General features: G+C 39.6%; 1 protein-coding gene across 2 annotated transcripts in view; it reads left to right on the top strand.

Annotated features, from left to right (window-relative positions):
* LOC122982483 (serine/threonine-protein kinase 38) overlaps positions 1-21,558 on the top strand; it is a 28,676-nt gene extending 7,118 nt beyond the window's left edge. The window contains exons 2-14 of one of the 2 annotated variants that reach the window (XM_044351801.1): positions 2,759-2,896; positions 6,956-7,007; positions 9,476-9,598; positions 10,685-10,768; positions 10,873-10,996; positions 12,411-12,565; positions 15,265-15,367; positions 15,687-15,748; positions 17,396-17,513; positions 17,604-17,727; positions 17,914-18,009; positions 18,881-18,975; positions 19,070-21,558. In XM_044351801.1, the coding sequence (XP_044207736.1) occupies positions 2,766-2,896; positions 6,956-7,007; positions 9,476-9,598; positions 10,685-10,768; positions 10,873-10,996; positions 12,411-12,565; positions 15,265-15,367; positions 15,687-15,748; positions 17,396-17,513; positions 17,604-17,727; positions 17,914-18,009; positions 18,881-18,975; positions 19,070-19,206 (1,404 nt within the window). In that variant the 5' untranslated portion in view covers positions 2,759-2,765 and the 3' untranslated portion in view covers positions 19,207-21,558. Of the gene's footprint in view, positions 1-2,758; positions 2,897-6,955; positions 7,008-9,475; positions 9,599-10,684; positions 10,769-10,872; positions 10,997-12,410; positions 12,566-15,264; positions 15,377-15,686; positions 15,749-17,395; positions 17,514-17,603; positions 17,728-17,913; positions 18,010-18,880; positions 18,976-19,069 lie in introns of both variants that reach the window. The other variant, XM_044351800.1, reaches the window with a different exon arrangement.
* The last annotated feature ends 384 nt before the right edge of the window (positions 21,559-21,942 follow it).

Genomic DNA, 21,942 nt, shown 5'->3' with positions numbered 1-21,942 from the left:
TTTGTCATATTACAAACACAGATCTATATGAAGGACCATTAAGACGGAGTGAGAATCGAGATTTGTTTTTAAGATAGAGACTAATCGGTTCATCTATCCATCCATAAGGCCTACATTTATTTATGTGTTGTAAATAAATATTGTTAATATTTATTTAATATATATTTACCTAATTTTTGTGCACTTGTTTCATTTCAGCTCAGTGTAGAGAAAAGCACTCATACAACCGCCTTACTGTTCATGTCTTTGAGGACACTGTGGACACCACGTATCCATGACATGCCCACGCTGTGATAAAACTACTAGTTTCAGATTCAATGATTAATCTTTAGAGCTCATATTGACACAGACTTTACAAAGTGCTTCACAGATCAGGATCAAATGAAAAGATCGTTAACAGGGAAGTGACGGCTTTCATAAAATTCATAAATTGAATCATTTATATGTTGACATTGTTTGGATGCTTTCAGCAGTTTGTTCGTCTGAATTCTGCATTTGCAAACAAAATGAAAAAGTAAATTATCATAAATTTTCTTGTCTGAAGGACAAGTGCCTCAAGAAGTTAATGTTGAGCCCTGATAATATTTAGATTATATAGCACCTTTCATACAGGGGCTGTAACTCAAAGTGCTTTACAATCAAGTGAAGAGAATAAATAAAAACAGGCAAATTAAAAGAAGTGCAAATACTGCGCGTTAAAGCCGAGCAATTAAATGAATAACAAACATGACAATACAATATGTGAAAGATAGAAATAAAACAAAGGAAGGCATAAAACCAGTAAAATATGTAAAAGATAAGAATAGAACAAAGGAGGAGTGACAGTTAGTTAAAAGAAAGGTTGAATAAATTGTTTTAAAAATGTTCACAGAGCTTGTATCTCTTATATCCTCCGGCAGGGAATTCTATCATTTTGATACATAGTTAAAAAAGGCTGAGCTGCCGATTGTCTTATATGTGTTATAGTTTGTATTTTAAAAAACAGCAGCAGAGGATCTAAGCAGCTGTGAAGGATTATAAAACAACAAAGAAATAGTAATGTAGGCTGGTCCCAAACCATTAAGAGCCTTTTAAACAAGTAAAAGAACTTTAAAATCAATCCCTAGAGACACTGGGAACCAGTGCATGTTAGCTAAAACTGGGCTGATATGCTTGTCTGTCTTGTTCTAGTTAAAAACCTGGCAGCAGAGTTCTGAATTAGTTGTAGTTTATCAATGGAAGAGCAGTGAAAAAGAGTATTACAGTAGTCTAATCTACTTGAAAACACATAGACAAGCCTTTTGGCATCCTGTTGGGATAGGAACAGCCGTACCTCAGCAATGTTTCTTAAATGAAAGAAAGCTGCTTTAGTCACCGTCTTTATATGGGATTTAAAATTTAAGTCTGAGGCTAGGATAACACCCGGGCTCGTGACTTCTGATTAACCTGTGGGGCCAAACTGCCAAGTTGTTTGTGGACCAACTAATAAAATTTCTGTTCTCTCACCATTTAATGTAAGAAAGTTGGTCTGCATCCACTTGTTTACTGCAGCCAAACCAGTTGTTAAATGGCAACGGTTTTGGTCATCACTTGGGTCCATCAAAATATAAAGCTGTGTGGAAATTAAGTTTATGTTCTCTGATAATATCACCTAAAGGAAGCATGTACAGCTAAAAAAAGCAGAGGACCAAGACAGCTTCCCTGAGCAACACCAAAAGGTTTCTCATATTTCTTTGATAAATGATCTCCCATAGTGACAAAAAAAACGTTCTCCCTGATGTATAAGAGTGGAACCAATTTAAAACACTCCCAGAGAGGCCAACCCAGTTCTCATGTCACTCAATAAGAATATTGTTATCAATTGTATCAAAGGCAGCACTTATATCTAACAGAACTAGAATGGAGATCTTGTTGGCATCGGCGCTAATCCTGATATCACTGACAACTTTGGTGAGAGCTGTCTCAGTGCTGTGATTTGAACCCTGACTGAAATTTTTCTAAAATATTATTTTTGTTCAGGATATTGGTAATTTGGTTAAAAACAACCCTTTCCAGTATCTTACTTTGATATAACCTATAGTTATTATCAGCGTCTATGGCAACGGCCGATCGTAGGGAGCTAATTTGTGCAAAGACTGCATTCATGGATGCTCCTACTATGTAACTTTTCAATTTTTGGGAGGCTTTTTAACACTTAATGTCATACAAATTTATAAACAGACCACCGTTGCAAAATCAATAGGGAAAAAATTATAGTGATGAAAGAGATGATATATTTGTCTGAAGGATTTTGTGGCACGATTATGAATGAATGAATATGAATTTTGACAGTCTAGAAACATGTTGGAGTTGGCATGCCCTAAAACTTCCCATCTAACTCACAACATGACTCCACCATCAGTGCTTGCACAAATCAGATTTCCTCATTGTTTCTTCATAACTGCACTGTCACAATGTTATCACCATTTCTCCGCTAAGGCGGCAGAGCTAGCAGCTTTCCTTCCTCTTTTTATGAGCCAACCGTCATTTCATGTCACAGTTCCAGCTTTTTTGAGCTCAGCTCAATGCTGCAACAACTGAATTACTCTGACCTCTGAATAACAGCAAGGTATATTTTAATAGTCTTCTCTGCTGCTTCCCTCAGCCCTCCTGTATCCCATCCCATCTTTCAATCTGCCCTGTCTGGTACAGTGTCTTCTCGTGTGTTTTCAGTAGTGTGGACTAAGTGGATGTTCTCCTGTGGGACAGCTCACTCAGTCAGTCTGTCTTGTCCTTGCAGGTAAAGCATGGCGATGACCGGCCACAGCTCATGCTCCTCCATGAGCAACCACACCAAGGAGCGGGTCACTATGGCCAAAGTGACCCTGGAGAACTTCTACAGTAACCTCATCGCCCAGCACGAGGAGAGAGAGATGAGGTAACACCCACAAGTTTCACATCCACTGTGCACTATGCATCTAAGTAGGGCAGGGCAACATGACCAAAATCTCATATCCCCATATAGGTCATTTTATATCCTAATAGCAATACCTATCCTGAAATAGCACATTTTAATACTTGTCTGTCCATTCTTCGTATGGATTAAATTAAATTAATCTTGGCTTTTCACTCATGAAGCTTTTACTGCTCTTACAATAACGTAATGAATGTAGTTGTTGTCAAGTCAAGTACTTCAGCTGGTTCACTGTCTCCTCCGTGTGTGCAGCAGACACACAGAGGGCTCAGCCCTGCCCGTGGTGAACCATATTTCTCTGTTTAGCACCATACAGTCAATGGTTTAGCATCGTCAGGTTAGTCTAACTTCAGGACTAACCCTCCTCACTTTTCCAGCAGTCGGTGAAAGAACAGGCGAGACTTTTCTTGGCCTTGAGAAGCTGCAGCATTTATTAACTGACAAACTGCAGCCTGTACTGTACATTTTACTGCCAGGTTGACAATTTACTGCTAACCTTTTTCTCTGCTCCACTTGCATTCACTGTCACTTTTCTACAGCTTGCTCTCTCACTCAACGACTCACCCGCTTACGTACTGCCCTGTTATTTAAAAGGAAATACCCTACCAGGAGTATATCTGGCAATGACACAAACGTTGACTCATGTTTTGAAACAGCGCTGCTGAGAGGCTCTCAAACACTGCTTTCTGAATAAATGGGTGTTCGGTGTTATTTTTAGCATGTAAAAAATATTTTTTGGCCCGGCGGGGGGGTTCTTGTTGGCCTGGTGGCCTGCCAGGCCGGTACAATTATAGGGGAAACACTGAACATAAATAATGACAGTCTCTACTGCCTCCTTTGCTGTCATTTATAGTTGCCTCCTCGCTGCTTCTCTCCTCTTCTCTGCTCTTTCTCACTGTGGGTGGGGCTGAGCCCTCTGTGTGTGTGCAGCGTAGTCAAGGAGAGACAGACAGCGGTGGAGAGTTGACGACAGCTACACTTGTTACGTTACTGTAAGTGCAATGGAACCTTGGCGAGTAAAAAGCCAAGAAGAGTCATTTATCACTGTAATCCGTGCAAAAGATGGACAGACTCCAAATGATGAAAAATATTGCCATAGAGAGTGTCATTTGCAACACAATGAAATAAACGATAGAGCATAATATGAAACGATAAATGTTTTTCTATCATCACACGATATATATAAATGGGGAAATATTATTCATGTCTGAGCCCAGTTACCGCAGTTACAGTACAGTCAAGCGCACCTGCAGAGCAGCCGCCCCACACTAACCTGATATAATAGCCTACATGAGTCTTATATTTTACTGGTAAGACTGGTGTTTTAATGTTGTTTTTCATCATCTGTGATGTGTAACATCAGATTTCTGCACAGTTAGAGAAATAAAAAGTGTGCGTCCTGGTATTACCTCAGTTATAAAATGCAAGTGCAGCACAGAGTGTCTCTCCTGCAGCTGTTGACAGCACTGTCAGCCAAAGAGTTGATCACACTTGACAGTAGAGGAGGAGACACTGGTACGCGTCTGTGTCAGCAGTAGCTTAGCTGACATCACTGCATTTAAAGCCCCTGGAAAGGCAAATCCATGATTGGCTATTAATCATGTCATTTGGGATCTAATGTGCATATAGTAAACACCTATAAAGTATGAGAACATAGCCTTTGACATAGCCTATGTATTTCTTTAGAAAGTTTCTCTCCCTTCCCTTGTTACTGGGTTGCAGTTAGGCGGGGCTAAACTAGGGAATTTATTATGTAATAAATACCTGCCCAATCATATTTAAGAGAAAGATGATTGATGTGGCTATCTGGTCAAGCTGACTTTACAACACTTACTCTCATCTCCTTCATAGAAGGAGTTATCTGATTAGTCAAGATAACTAGTAGACCACCGGGGTAATTGATAATAAGCTCAAAAGTTTTAAATAGAAAAGCTAATGCTAACCGTTTCATGTAAGCGAATGAAAGATGCTAAACACTTAGCTTCGTAGTCTGGAAGGTATAGTTCAATGAAAACACAGTTTCAGGTGGTCTAACCTATTTTGTTAGTTAATGGATTATTCAAGCTTTCAACCAAATAGGGTCCATTTGATAGATTTGGTAGTTAATAGCAAAACATTTAAGCTAATGCTAACCGTTTCATGTATGTGAATGTAGAATGCTAAAACAATTAGCATCATTCTCCGGGAGGTATAGTTAAATAAAATCACAGATTTGGGTGATCTAACCTGTTTTGGTAGTTAGTTGATTAGTCAAGCTTTCTAACCAAGTAGGGTCCATTTGATAGATTTGGTATTTTATTTATTTCTTTGTTCTATGGGCTTTAGGTGTGGCTGGTGCTTTGCAGCCTGCGACTCCTGAAGTAAAGATATTTAGGGAAGTTTTTACACGCAAAAACTCACACTTCAAGTCACTGTTGCCTATTATTTCACATTAAAGCTGTAAACACATTTTCATAATGTCCAAGCATTTCATGATATTTCTGATTAATAACGTTCCTGTCAGCTTGTATCATATTTGTAAAACCATTCAAGAAACAGTTGAGCAGTTTACATGATTCATGATAAGTCAGTTCTTCTAATAACAAACATTAAGCTTCATATTAACACTTCATGATGTGTAATCATAAAACCATCATTGATTCAACTTTCTTAGATCACACATCTTAAACCATCTACTGAAATAAAGTTTAATACTATAGTGAAAGGAAATAAAGTTAGGCAACACTTCTGTGATAAGATCACTTTCAGAAACATATTTAAATATAAGTTGAACATAACTCTTACTTCATAATATAAAAGCATTCAACGTGACTATTGTTTAACAATAAAAGAAAACTTTAAACTCAAATCTTTCAAACATTATATCTTTACATTCCTCTTTCTTCAGAAACTTCATTCTTTCAACACAACTACTTGTCTAATTTAACTATTAAAATATGATTGTCTATGAGGTCAGAAGTTAAACACGTGGGTGGTTTTAAAATACAAATACATGGTTATCAAACATTCATGAACTCTTCTCATAAGGGAGTTTAACTAGAGGGTCAATAGAGGGCAGTGTTGTTACCTGTAGTAGAAAAGGGAAATAAAATCAAAGTCTTATATCTCTTTAGTAGATAGTCAAACACCTATGAAAGTTATACAATTCTTCTTGTATTTACATGACAAATAACATGATATAAGTTGCATAATGATTAGACATTTATGAATTTCAGGTTTGCAAGGAGGCTTCACAAAGTCCTCAGGAATGTGGGTTAGTTTATGGCTTCGGTGATAAGAGTCTGTCTTCCCTCTAAGGTGGAAGTTTTTTTTTCTCTTGTCCAAGTGGCCTTTAGGGTCATTTCATGCTTTTAGTTCATGTCATAATTCAACTTATCAAAACGGTTTCTTAGGGGGTCTTTCTGAGTCTGTTGAGCATCACTGGTAACCCCCATTTAAGGTTACAAAGGTGAGTTCTGCAGGCCGAGGGTCTGCTCTTACCAGCTTAGGAATCCAGAGAGTCTGTCTCTTATTTTCCTTAAGAATCAAAGATTAGTTAACAGAATTAAAAAAACAAGCGATTGTCCTCCTACAAGGTCATTTAGAAATAAGAATCTGTAAAAGTTTACAGCCTGTTATACTGTCATCCTACATTATCCTGTGTATAATGACGTGGCTAAAAAAAAGGCAGCAATTCTACTGGCATGAATGAACAAAACTAACTCAGGATTCTTGACTAATGCATCGACTGCGTGCCCTAGCTGTTGTAACCATTGTAAATGATTTGATGGATACATGTTTGTGTAATTGATGGTAGGGCTGACTTCAGGTGAAGTCTCTATTTCTTTTATCTTTTAGCACATGCTGATTATTCACCTGATGATGCTATACTAAAAAAAAAATTTGGGAAGCATCAGTTAAGTGTGCAGGTGCCTTTTTCTTGATATTGTTTTTGCCATCTTTCCAACAGAACCAGTAAAACAGGATGTGTACACAGTATTTGGTGGCTGTAAAGTATTGGTAACGGTAAAATGTTCTTTTCAGGCAGCAGAAACTGGAGAAAGTGATGGATCAGGAGGGCTTGGCTGATGAAGAGGTGAGTGCCTGCGGTGTTTTCCTCAGCATGCTCTGTGAGAATTCACTTGAAGGAACTGTGGTCTTTCCAAGTCCCTGTTACAAAGTCGGTTGGACGTTTTACATCCTCCGCCAACAGTGCTGTAATAGCTTAATACTTTTTTCCTTGAACAGAAAGCTTTGTCTTTTGTTGGATGGGGACATTCTCTAGCTTTACTAGATTGTGACAGTAGAGGGAAACACGGGGCGTTTAAGAGACTGGGATGACACGGAACAAAGGTTCCATGGTCTGAACCCCAGGCTGCCCTACACCAGCTTTACACAACTGGGAAATGTAGTTTTAACCGTTGTGCCTTGCTTAAAATATATAGTATAATATATAGTATTAGGGACCTATAAGTAGTAGTATAACTACCAAATATTCATTCATTTTCAGAATTTTAACCCTTTAAATGCCAGTTTTGTAATGATACCACTAATTTTTATAAAAGAAGAAACACAAAAATTCAAAAATTCAATATACTAAAGGCAAGTGGGAAAATGTTTGTTTTTTGATTATCACAGTCTGGGATATGTCAGTGATTTGCAACAACATTGATATTTATATATTATTATTTGTGCAATGTCAAAAAAAGTCCCTCAGCATATATTATATATATATATATACATATATTAGGGACCTAAAAGGTCAAAAAATTGCCATAAAAATATGATGTATTCATATTTCTTTTCCACTTTGACTGAGTTAATTTTTTAACCAACTTTAGTCCTGATCAAAACTACTAAATATTAATTACTTATCAGAATTTTAACCCTTTAAATGCCAGTTTTTGAGATGATTCCACTAACTTTTATAAAAGAAAAAACACAAAAACTGAAATCTTTTCAATATACTAGAGGATAGGTGATTTTTTTTTTTTGTTTATCACAGTCTGGGATATGTTAATGTTTACCAACAACATTGATATTTATGCATCATTGTTTTTTGTGCAGACCTCCCTCCCCTGCTCCTGATGGCTGTGTCATCAGTGTGTGAATGGTTAGTTTCCTTTGATGGGCAGGTTGGGACCTTGCATGGTCGCCCCCGTACCCGTTCAGCGTATGAATGTGTGTGAATGTGATTCATAGTGTAAAAGTGCTTTGAGTGGTCGGAAGACTAGAAAGGTGCTACACAAGTACAGTCCATTTACCATGTATGGGTATGAATAGACATCTATGTAAACGGGGGGTTTGAACTGACTTTCATCTCTGTGTTTCAAAGACATATGAATCCGTACTTAAAAGACACATAAATCCGAGCAAATGGAAAAAAATGCCATCGGAATCATTTGCCCTCTTGTTTCACACACACACACACACATAGACAGAGAGACAGATAAACACTTGTTCTGTCACTCCAAGCGTGCGCGCAAACACACACACACAGCTTCAAAGGTCAATAGCACATACTGTACTGTAACTCATGTAGGCATCTGTATCTAGTATAATATCTTATATTTTATTGAGTCAGAAGGCCTGTGTTTGTAAGTGCATGTGTGTGTCGGGGGGGTGAAGGTGGGTGTATGTGTGTGTCTGCGAGAGAGAGAGGGAGAAAGGAGTAACCTGCAGCCTATATAAATGATGTCTCTTTAGCTTCTCACACACACACACACATACACCACATTTAGACATCCCTACCTACACATATCACTCAAGCTATAATATACTTGGCTGCAGTATTCGTAATAGTGGATTAATGCCTCTAGTGGAACAAGGAGAATAACGTATTTCACACAAAGGGAAAAGAGAAACTGGCTCAATCAGCTAGAAAATAGCAGAAACTAACATTTTGAAGCCTCAGTTTGACAGTCTTATAAAACAGAATGCATGAATTTATGCTGTAGCAACCATGAGATCAAAAATGTGGTTTCAATGGGACCTGAAAGGGCCTTAACATGCTGAAAATTAGTATTGTTTCTACACAGTGTATTATAGACTTAAAAATAGATTAAAAAATACACACCTTTGCCAAAAATCATGGCTACAGCGTAATGACAGCCAAAATTATCCAAAAAATAAAACGTTAAAGGCCCTTTTAGGTCCCTAGTGAGGCATAAGGGTTAAGAAATATTTTGAAATTTCTGAACTTTCTCTATTTTATGTTCTCCAATCAAGTAGGAGCTTGGTAGACCTAAATCTCTCCGTCTCATTCATCTTTTCCTTATGGTTAGAGCAAATAATGATGTACAACGTTTTGAAGCTTATTGAGGATGATACACGGCGTGGAAGTAGTCTGAGGGGAAATAACTTCCCACACAAGTTTACAGACTGCATTCACAACATGTTAATTAATTAAGTGGAACTGTGTTATAGCGGCTTTGAGATCATGACAGATGTAAACCACGTGCACTTTATTCGCTTCAAGCAGCTGACTGGAGCCAGTGGTGAGTGAAAGTGTGCATCACACAGAATGTTGTATTTAATGGTAACAGACATGTCGCTGCTCCGCAGAAACGTGTGCGACGCTCTCAGCACGCAAGGAAAGAGACAGAGTTTCTTCGCCTGAAACGCACCCGCCTGGGTCTGGAGGACTTTGAGTCTCTGAAGGTGATTGGCCGAGGAGCTTTTGGAGAGGTAAAAACACATAAAATAATACACGAATACCTGGATCATGAATTCCATCTGACATATACAGACAGGTGACAAATTAAAGGAAAAACTGGTACAGGACTGGATGCTTGACCCCTACAGTTAGGGGGTCTGGTGGCTCTGTTATGCTCCAGAGTATCAGACCTTTATGTATCAGAGTTGTGTAACTTTATCGTTAAAGCAAACCAAACATTTCCTGCTTTACTGCTTCACATTAAAAGCTTTTAAATGACTAACTATTGTGAAGAAATTACAGGAAGTGAAATGTGTTCCTCACTGAATTAGCGGAGCTTTGTTAGCGGTGCTAAAAACCAGTCAAACAACAACATATGAAGCTATTTCTTAAGCAGATCAGTTAGAAGTAACGCAGGGAGGAAGAGTACAAGTAGAAACAGCCACAGTGAGAACCAGCACACCTCCCACAGATAAACTACTTATTTTACTTTGCTGTGCTGTGTAATGGAGTCATGGCTTTAGCGTAACTACTCCCACAGCGGAGCAGCAAAGTTGTAGCTGATGTCCATATAAAGAATTCAATCACAAGCTGACATCAGCTCGGGCTCAAAGTACAAAAAACTGCAGGAAACGTAGCGTTCAGAGCAGTCTGAAGTTGCTGCTTTTTGCTCACAGGGATTATTGCTACATATGTTTACATTGTTATTTGGCACGTCGACCACTTTTAACATGAACATCAGACACTATGACATAATACATATATATATGTCTGAAAATAAGGAAAAGCATAATACGTCTCCTTTAAGGAAAAAAATTCTGAGGTACTGATTCACACAATAAAGGCAGTGTAATTCAGGAGTAAGGTGACTGTTTAAACTCATCTAATATTATTTATATAGCCCGATATCACATATTACAAATTTGCCTCAAGGGGCTTTACAATCTGTACCGTGTATGACATCCTCTGTCCTAGCGCCCTTGATTTGGATAAAGAAAAACTGGGGGAAAAATCTGAGAAGGGAGATCCTTGTTCCAGGATGGACAGACATGTAATCGATGTGTTGTGCACAGAATAGACCAAGAAAGCAATATTTTTCAAGCTGTGTCTTCTTCTAGGTGCGTCTGGTGCAGAAGAAGGACACTGGTCATGTCTACGCCATGAAGATTCTTCGCAAGGCTGACATGCTGGAGAAAGAACAGGTGAGGAGGAGATGAAAAGCAGCAAAATACAAACACTGCTGTTCTTGAAGCTATCGGGCATTTTTAACCCCCTGTGTGTATGTGCGCTCTGACCTTTTTGTTAGGTCGGTCACATCCGTGCTGAGCGGGACATCCTGGTGGAGGCAGACAGCCTGTGGGTGGTCAAGATGTTCTACAGCTTCCAGGATAAGATGAACCTCTACCTCATCATGGAATTCCTGCCAGGAGGTACGAGTCTCACCACTAAAGACCAGTTCATTGTGTCCATGTCTGGTCCGATACTTAATCAGACAGCTGGATTGGATATCGATGACAATGGGGGCCGATCTCAGTTGATCTATTGTCTAGAAAGGAAGACGCACGTGCGGTTGCCGTTAGGTGCTTTCCTCCCACCGGAGCTGGGTTGCTGCTGTTGTTTCAGCATTGTGAAGCACAAGGCTTAACGGACAGTGCAACTTATAACATGTGAAGTTGTTTTGGATGCTGTTTTTAGTAAATAGCAGTTGTTCCGTGGTGCCTGTGTTACGTCAATAAGACCATCTATGGTAGCTAATCTTGCTAAGAGAAAACCAGTCGTGTGTGGCCTAAAATATAACAGCGAAACACCTCCACTAATTAAATCCAATATAACATAGTGTCATGGAAAATTGTAACTTTAGGGGTTACAGAATGGGTTACACTGGGTCAAGCATGGACGTTGAGGTCACAGAGTGAGCAACAGTAAATCTTACAGAGAGAGACGCTGGCTCCTCTCCTTGGATGCACGGCAGCTGTCTGAACCAGCGTTGTCACGGTAACCAAGGTCAGGGAGATGGCCCCAAGAATTAGAATTAAATTAGTTAGCAACCCGAATCAGCTGTATATGTGCTGTCTTTAACACACCCCATTCCTCCTGCCAGTGAGTGTATCCCTGTGAATGAATGACTTGAATCACTCTTCATGAATTCATTATTTTATTATATCATTTTACACAAAAATACTTTTTTTGGTTACATTTTGTTTTACAAAGTTAGGAAAGCAAAGTCAAGTCTGATGTTGCCTTACGCCTGGGACACACAACCTCTTGCTTTTCATTTCGGCGCTCATGTTAACAGATTAGAGCAGCCGAACAGCAGCAGCAGCCTCGAGTCATCTAGAGATTCCAGGTCTCTTCCACACAGTGAGGCCTGCAGCTTATTAATTAAACACTGGTATCGGATCGGTACTCTGTATCGGCCCATACCCAAAGCCCCAGGTATTGATATTGAGACTGACATACCTGCATACCTATGTGACCTCACAACATAATGCTGTTGGGAGATCAGAACCTGTGACCTGTATCACGCTCCAGCTACTAACCTTTACACTTTCTGGCTCCACAAAGTTGCCTTACTCCTAAGTATTATAGATCACCATGGTAGCTTGTGCTGTACAGTTTACCTCCTCAGGAACAGATTTAGACCGGATATAATCGAAACTAGTTTAGTTAGTGATTCAGTCACTATTACAACCTAGAGCCCAGACAGTAAGTATTTAGACAGGCTCAATTTGAAATAAAATAATGGTTACTACATTAAAGTGCTAAATCTGAACTTTAATATGAGCAGGTTTACATCAGTATAGACAGAACTGAGTGTGGTCTCTGTTGCTGTTGTCCCTTCAGGAGACATGATGACCCTCCTGATGAAGAAAGACACTCTGACAGAAGAGGCCACTCAGTTCTACATAGCAGAGACAGTGCTGGCCATCGACTCCATCCACCAGCTGGGCTTCATTCACAGAGACATCAAGCCAGACAACCTGCTGTTGGACTCCAGGGTAAGGAGAAACCGTCATTGTTCACCAGACCTGTGTTGGACCTGTTCATGAGACTTCAGTCACCCTGCTTCTCACTGTTGGCAGAAACTGCAGTCCTCTGTGTACTAGGGTTTGACGATCGTTTCTATTTTCATATCATCCAGTTGTGGTTGTGGTCAAGATCACGCCAGGGGTGGCAGGAGTAGGAGGGGGTGGGGGGAGCTATGTCACAGCACACGTCCATGTGTCTGTGCTTGGTGCGACAATATCACATCAGCATTATGTTCCAGTTAACATTATTATCGTATCTTTAATATCACAATCCAAATCATATCCATAACTACCTTTTATGGAGCGCAGTGCAAGGTTTTGGCGAGCAGGCACATGGAGAACAGCGATGCAGGGTGTCAGATCTACGGGAAAGAGACAGCAGACTTGTGTTGGTGCTGATTAACAGGGTTCAGCAGGCAGACATGCAACTCCACCACAAACATCTCTAAATGCACAATTGGGCAAAGATAGTTAGTAATAATCGTCTTAATATCAGTGTAGGAAAAACTAATCGTTGATCATCCCTTCAATTGTCGATATACAGTCTGATTGCCAATCGGCACAAGCCTACTGTATATAAACCTGAGAATTACACTGAATTACATTGAATAATTAGCAGATAAAAGTTTTAATTTCAGTTTCACTTCCTTGTTTTTCCACCTGCACACTCCGTCTCTCTCGGTCACCCATGCACACACTTATTTTTCTCTCTCTCCTCTTTCTACATGTCAGTATCATTGAATTTATTTTCATTCCTGGTAGCAACACCAGGTCATCAAATCCAGGCAGGGCAGCCTCTGGGTTGACCCCCCAGTTGATGCCAACAAAAACTTCCTCTGTGTTTACAAAATCTGAATCTAGTTTTGAATCTCTTATTAAATCCATTTGTCTTTCACTTTTAAAATTTGTTACAAAAGTTAAAAATATCTCAATGATTCATAGATTTTATTGTGAGAGTGTGGTCAGGTAGGGCTGATCTTAACATTGACCAAAATAATCATGATTATGATTTTTGCAATAATCAATATGGCAAAAATCATAATCACAATTATTTTGGTCAATTTTGAGATCATGATTATTTAACCAGATTACTTTTTGACTCTCATTTTTTCCGATTGCCAGTGTCGATATATGCATATTACACATGCAATCATAGATTGTACTAATGATTGTACTAGCTGGGAGGCTAGCAGAGGCTAACTGGCTGTGCTTCCCTCCGGTCATGCTGCGGCTAACGCTCCGCTAGCCTCCCAGCTAGCCCCGGCTCTCTGTTTGGATCCAACCAGAGCACCATGCCCCAGTTTGTTATTGAGGTTAAAGTGGGAAGAAGCAGCTGGTCTGTCGGGCAGCTGAGTGAAGTGGAGCCTGCGCAGGAAGCACCTGTTAGCTCTGGTTTCACTACAGGCAGACTAACAAGGACATAAAACCAATGAATCAATAAGTACAAACACTAAGTAAACACTGTTGATTTCTTCCTGTGGAGCCGACATGCAAACTATTTTGGTTCAGTAAATTTCAGCTGTCAGTCAGCCTGGTGAAGGCAGGTTAGCCGGCTGCTGGTCAGCAGCTGCTGCTGACAGACGGCCGGTTCTGTGGACAGAGACGCTCAACGCCTGTTGGAGGCGTTTAGGAAGGAGCGAAAGCGCCCCGGTGTAAAGGAAAGGGGTGTGCTAGATTTGCAACATGATAAAATGAGAGCATCATTACGCAATGACAATAATAAACAATAACTGTTTTATCGTGATTGTTTTGTTTTCATAGTTGTTCAAAGCCAAAATCGTAATCGAAAGTAAAATTCAATTAATCGTACAGCCCTGTGGTCAGGTCATTCCTGCAAAAGAGAGCCTGGCTGTTTAAAAAAAAAAGATATGTGTACTTTTCATTAATTGAGAAGGTAGAAACACTACAGTTTTATGTGGCACCATCATTATTCTTTTAATGTGAAAAAACATCAGAGTAGCTTTGCATAATTCACTGTTCAAAAAACTCTTTATTAATCTTATACTAGCCCTCAATGCAGCCCCTCAGTACACATTGTGTCTCTTTACAGTCCATTTGAGCTCCTGTCTCTTTAAGCCCCTCCTCCTGATGTGCCTATTCTGTTCTGATTGGCCAGCTTTACGGATCAGCTTTGTGTAAAGTTACCGCTGATGCAAACCTAACATTTCCTGCTTTACTGCTTCAAATTAAAAGCTTTTCACTGACTTAGATGAGCTTCAATAGTGGAGCTAAAAACTGTTGAAACAACAACATATAGATATAACATTACCCTATTGTACTGGTGGAATTAGTGCTTTGGAGATGGACATTATACTAAACTTACCATGTTAACCGTGTTGTTTGTAGGCTGCAAGTAATTCACTTATAATAATGACATGCTGTCACCTTGCGTTACTCTGTATACAATGATGCAGCTAAAAAAAGAGGCAGGGATTCAACTGACAAAATGTGAATGGACTCCTCGGCTGATGACTCATATCAACATCATTTAGGGGGTGCCCTTATTTGAATACTGGCTTTTATTTGAGAATTTACTGTAGATTTATTGTAGAGCAGTTTCTCAACCTTGGTTGATGTGACCCCCAAATTTGAATTCCAAACTTTGTCTCATATTGTTTAAACATCACTGTATGCTTCAGTAGTTCTAATAGTGTGTGTTTTCTTTCCAGGGCCATGTGAAGCTGTCTGACTTTGGTCTTTGCACCGGGCTGAAGAGAGCTCACCGTACCGAGTTCTACAAGAACTTGAACCACAGCCTGCCCAGTGACCTCAGTAAGCAAAGTCAGGCAACCCTTTCCATTTTTTTCAACTGTAGCTTGCATGCAACTTCAGCCAATCGCATCTGATTTTTATATTCAGAATCAGCTTTATGTTGCTTCATATTTATATTTCGAGTGGGTCTGTGTACTTAAAAACAGTTCCAAGAGCAATGTTTAGGAAGACACATATAGACATCAAGCTGAACAAAGACAAGCAATGCTTCCATGCTGGTTAAGATGCATGACATGTTAGCCTGTAGGAGATGCAGTATTTAATGTAGTGCATTAGTAAGGGAATGGCTTTGTAATACTGAGATGTCCTCTCTTCACAGCCTTTCAGAACATGAACTCCAAGAGGAAAGCTGAGACCTGGAAGAGAAACAGGAGGCAGCTGGTGGGTGTGAACAGAGATCTGCATGCACAAACACTTTGACACTACTTTGGACATGCGACATAATAGCTGTGCTACTATCCATTTGTTTTTATGTAGATAATGTATGGAATAAATTAATGCAAACAAAACAATTTTAAAGACATTTTAACCCAAACCCTGAGGCCTAAAAGCTTTGTCCAGAAAAAAACAACTCAGATTGATTATGTACAGTTGATACTTTTGCTATGTATTGTAGAGGTATAATTACACACACATTATGTACATGCAAGGTTTTTCAAAAGGCAGCATCAAAGGAAAAAGTAGTGCACTGCACACTGACACAAACAGGCTTGCAGGCTCTATGATGGCAGGTGTGGTTAATTTAAACAGGTGAATGTCAGTCAGTGCTGGTTTAAACTCAACAAGCTGCTTCTTCAGTGTTTTACACATTTCCAATGAAAAAGAGCAAGGTCAGACAAAAGTTATACTTAATATAACTACACAGTCTAGCTGTACAGGATCCTGTCCCCAGTCCTGTAGACCTCCTCCTCGATGTGACAAAAGCTGCCTGAGTTTTTCTGTGAACCAGAGCTTATTGTTATTGCAGGTGCAGAAAGTTTCGTTCGGCACACACATGTCCTCACAAAAGCTGATGTAAGATGTCACAGTGTCAGTAAGTTCGTCCAGGTCTGTAGTTGCAGCCGCAAAAAAACACTCCCAAAGCTGCACAGGGAACAGAGTGATATGCGTCCTTTAATATTGTGTAGCAGTGGTTCGGTGTGTTTTTATCCCGGTTATGCGACCATTCAGTGGAGTTGGAAGCCCAGCAGATGTAGAATACTGTCAAGGATGGACTCAACAAGCCAAACACAGAGCAGCAGATCCCGAAAACTCCCTGTTTGTTATGTTTATGAGCAGCAGGAGTTGATCCGTTTTGTTTGACAGAGAGTGGACATCCACTCGATGTAATGACGTGGGTGGTGTTTAGAACCCCGCTCCAGCATGCTTCCCTCGCCTGCATCTCCTCCAAGCCCTGATATCTTAGAATGTCTGAAAAAGTTACTGGGTGTGTAAAGACGGGTGAAGAGTTTGTGGAGTGAATGGTCAAATATTCAACAGTTCTTTATTTGTGAATGTGATATGAAAGGGAGTACTGAAGACCACACAAATAAACAAAAACGTAAAAAAATACTAGAGAGCGCAACAACGAGGCAGTCACCCGTGGCGCCATCTTGTTCTAAAGATGGTGTCATCTTGTTCTAAAGATGGTGTCGTCTTGTTCTAAAGATGGTGTCGTCTTGTTCTAAAGATGGTGTCGTCTTGTTCTAAAGATGGTGTCGTCTTGTTCTAAAGATGGTGTCATCTTGTTCTAAAGATGGTGTCATCTTGTTCTTTATGATTTTAACATCAGTGTTTATTGTATAGGGCGGTAGTTGGAGCGATGCGTAGGGTCTGTTTGGTTTAAGGATAAATGTAATCAGGGCAGTATTCATATGGTGGGGGATTTTAAAATTATGCAGGATTTTGGAAATCATTTTTGAAAAATAAAGGTGAAAGAAGGTTCCAGAGATGCTTATAAAATTTTGCTGGGCATCCATCTCAACCTGGGGACTTGTTGTTGGGTATGAGCGAACTAACTTTCTCCCTGGCGTTCCCAATCCTCTCCAGGCCTTCTCCACAGTGGGAACCCCAGACTACATCGCTCCAGAAGTCTTCATGCAAAATGGATACAACAAGCTTTGTGATTGGTGGAGCCTGGGAGTCATTATGTATGAAATGCTGATCGGTAAGAGATACTATAAAAACATAATCATTTGATTTACATTAACGGGTTTGAAACCAGACTGATACCAAATGTTGTCCTTGCTGTTTCCAGGTTATCCCCCGTTCTGCTCAGAGACGCCTCAGGAGACATACAGGAAAGTGATGAACTGGCGGGAGACGCTCACCTTTCCTCCGGAAGTGCCTATATCAGAGAAGGCCAAAGACCTCATCCTCCGGTACCAACACATCACTGATTAGACATTAACGCAGCTGATTGCAGTGACTGTATTTGTTTTGTATATTGATGATGAATGCATTGTTTTGTTTTGAACATGTCAAACACATAATAGCATCTAACACCCTCTGTGTTGAGTTGTCGTATGAACTATTACATACGGTAGTAAGTGAACACTTGTGTGCAGGTTCTGCTGTGAGGAGGATCACAGGATTGGTGCTGCAGGTGTGGAGGTGATCAAGTCCAATCCTTTCTTTGAGGGGGTGGACTACGACCATATCAGGTGGGTTCATTTTAAAAGACTGTTAGTACATCGAGATCTCGTCTCAGATTATTATAGCCGAAGGGAGCTCCAGAGTCGCTGGTAATTCTCTGTAGGTTCATCAGTATGAGTCATCTCACAGTGTTATTATGAAAAATATCAATTATAGCCACTTAACAAGATGTTAGCTAGATAATATGATCCTGTTGATTGAACTGAATGGGCTCTTTAACCACAGTTAGAGGTTTGATTTGTTCATCTGAAGTGAAAGTTATCACGAGTGAGCACATATTTTGAAATAAAAGCAACATGTAGAGAATTGACGCCATGATGATTGGCTGAGTGTAGATTGATGACTGCACTGTTGTTACAGACAGACAGTTCTTTCAGTGTAAACATATACATCACAATTAGTTGTGTAAGTCTCATAACAGAAACTTGGTGAGGTGAAGGTGGGTTTATTATTGGATTGGCTCCTATTTTACTTGGAACGTCCCAATCAAGTTTTCTTCAGATGGTTTCTCACATAGTTATTATGTTGGTGTCTGTATGGAAAGTAGGCATTTATACCTGAAAATCATAAAGATCATAATCTAGTTAACTGTGAATAAGCCTCATGTTGTTCTCACTGCAGATTTAGACACATTTTAAAACATCCTTAAAGAACTGAAAAGTTCAGCTCATCAGCAATCTTATTTATCCATGTATGAAGAACAGGACCATCAAACTGGACCGTAGACATTTTTGACTCTCCACCCAAGTACTAGTTCACCCAGGGAGCCACTCTGAAATGTTAGCCAAGTCAGATGATTATTATTATTCTCATCTTCAATTCCTCAAATGCAACATGTGTGACTTGTCTGGAACTTTTCTTCTCCGATCTGTTCTCCAGAGAGAGACCTGCTGCCATTCCTATAGAGATCAAAAGCATCGACGACACCTCAAACTTCGATGAATTCCCTGATTCAGATATCCTCACACCAACAAGTACGCTGCCTGTTCCCGTCCAGCACATTTCATATTTTGCGCCCTCTGTTGTGATATGTGAAATAATTAAAACCTCATCCTCTTTTTCCTCCAGCCGCCCCAGTGTCCAACCACACAGAGGCCGACCTGAAGAACAAGGACTGGGTCTTCATCAACTATACCTATAAACGCTTTGAAGGCCTCACTGCTCGAGGAGCCATACCGTCCTACATGAAGTCAGGAAAGAGATGAACACCTTCAGATGGGCTTTTAACCAACTCCACCATGAAAACCTGAATGAGTCCTTGTCCAAACCCTGTCGTCTGAGGACTGCTCCTGTTCTCTCACGCCTGAGTGATGAGGATTCTCGTCACAAAGGCTCCATTTCATTGCTGTCCTCCACAGGAACTGCTGCCTTCATTTCTGTTGCTTCCGAGGGTCCCTTTCTACTTCTTCTGCTCACACACACGTCTGAACTGGGATTAAAGTGATTCAAATTCTTTCCACTTGCCTTTTACACCAGTGGATGCAGTGGGACTCCTTCACTCCAGACACCAGCATCACTTACATTCCCTCTCTGCACCAGCACCAGTCTGTTGGACCTACCAAGGGCTCCTCTCCTTCCAAACCAGGACATCCACTCGATTTACGCTTTCTATGTCGAGTTTTTAGCTCAAACATTGCATTTACCTGTCACTTGAAGTGAATCGGGTGCTCTTCAGGGATTCTGTCCAAATGTTCTTTCCTTGTTTCTTGCAAGAACTCACATGTGAGGCTTCTCTAAAGTGTCGCTGACTTCTTAAGATGGCACCTAACCAAAGACTGTGAGCTTAAAGAATCAAGTCGTGTTTCTGCTTGATCTCTCTGACATGTCACTTGTAACTTAGAATTGTAGTTTTATAGATATATTTGCAAGATGTGCTTTTTGAAAAGAGTGAGTACATAAAAATGATGCATTTTGTGGAACAAACATGAGATTCTTGTTACATTTTCTTAATAACCCACTTGTGTTCGGCTTCCTTTAGCACCTTATATGATGTTTGATCCAACACCAGTATAGTCAGGCCTACAGCTCATTTGTTTGTGTGTTTAGATTGGTTTTATTTATTGGACTGGAAATGTACACCTGTGTGTCCACACATGGGCTTGACTGGGGATTGAAGGTGGTATCTCACAACTGAAGTCACCGTTTTCTTAGAGATGTCTACATTTAACCTTTTCAATGGACATGTCGCAGATTCAGACTTTCAGTCTTGTCAGGGTGAGAGAAGACTCCTATAATGCCATTTGTTAAAGGCAGGGTGACCCACTCCACCTATTAATAGTATATGGAATGGCTACGTTATTGTAGTACATACATTTACAGTTGAAACGCCCTTCAAATGCAGGTCAAAACATTCAACACATTGGCTTACAGTGTCACACTGATTTGAATTTATGCTGCGATTAGCTTGTATTGTAATGCAGCAGAGACAAAGGAACCTGAAACAGTCCCTGTGTGAGTCACAGAGATACTTTTTTTGTTGCAGTTTCTTGTTTAAATCATCACTTCTGATTTGAGTACTGCCTTCAGTAGACATTTGGTTTGGTTGATGAACTTGCGAGAAGTAATCTTTTGTGTTGTAATATATTTTAACGTGTAATAGTTGGTAGTTGATTCCTGAGGTCTGAGGATGTTTTAAAGTTGATATCAACTGGAGGGAATCTTTTAATGTCACATTTGTCAGTCTGAATGTGCTTATTTTTTAAAGAGACACTCAACACCTTAAAGAGTAACTCACCATGCAGCAATGCTTGTCCTCCGAACAAGATCCAATTTGGAGTTACTCTTCAAATCTAGAAGCACAGGGCTAAACTTTTCCAGTGAACACAATATCCAAAATGCTGTCATTTAAAATGAATGTAAATTAATTTGTATGGAGTAACCGAGAAAAACTTTTTGCCACAATAATTCCAAATGCTGTTTGTTTGAATGTAGCCTGGACATACATGTTTTTTTGTTTTTTATTCTTACACATGAGTCATAACTATGGAAGCCCCTTTCAAACAGAAAAAAAAGAAAGAAATTGATGAAAATTTAGGAATGAACTATAAAAACGTATATGTTCTTAAAGGACCAGTGTGTAAGATTTGGTGGCATCCAGGAGTGAGGTTGCAGATTGCAACCAACTGAAAACCCCCATCCCCTTCCCCTCCCCCTTCCAAGCATGTAGAAGAACCTATGGTGGCTGCAAAAAACCACGAAAGGCCCCCTCTAGAGCCAGTGTTTGGTTCGGCTGTTCTGGGCTACTGTAGAAACATGGCGGTGTAACATGACCCGCTCCACATGTAGATATAAAGGGCTCATTCGAAGGTAATGAAAACACAACGCTTCTTATTCTCAGGTGATTATATACTAATTAAACCATACTTATGAAAATTATACTCCAATTCTGCCAAGTCCGTTCGGCTAGATGCCACTAAATCTTGCACACTGCACCTTTAAGTTATGACAGAAGTTATAATTTTCACTTACAATCTCAAAATGTTGACTTGTCTCATGAGTTTGGACTTAAATTGTCAAATTGTATCATAGTTATTGTTTAATAAATCTCATTATTTTCATTTGCATCATAATTTTGATTTATTAGGTTAAAATGTTTTGGGTTTTTTTTTTTTTTTTTTTAGTAACTTTTACTTAAAAAGTTAAAATTCTACTGTCACAAATCAAGTTAAATGGTTGTGTCCTAATTTTGCCTTAGAAGGTCAAAATTATCAGTCAAAACTGTGAGAAAATTTTGTCAAATCAAATTATGACACTCATAATTTTGATGAAAAAAGACACAATTTCAGCTTAAAATGTTTGACCATCAAGTAAACCACTTAATTTTGAGGTAGTTAAAATGTCGTCTTAAGTCAAATTATTATTATTTTGCCATTTTTTATTTTTAATGATCTCAATATTTATTTCACCATGAGTATTTTTATTTTTGTAATTCCCAACATTTC

This window comes from Thunnus albacares, chromosome 5 (assembly GCF_914725855.1).
Source record: "Thunnus albacares chromosome 5, fThuAlb1.1, whole genome shotgun sequence".
NCBI classification, from domain to species: Eukaryota; Metazoa; Chordata; class Actinopteri; order Scombriformes; family Scombridae; genus Thunnus; species Thunnus albacares.
The sequence above is the reverse complement of the archived record's forward strand: the minus strand, read 5'-3'. Positions and strand labels throughout refer to the sequence as shown.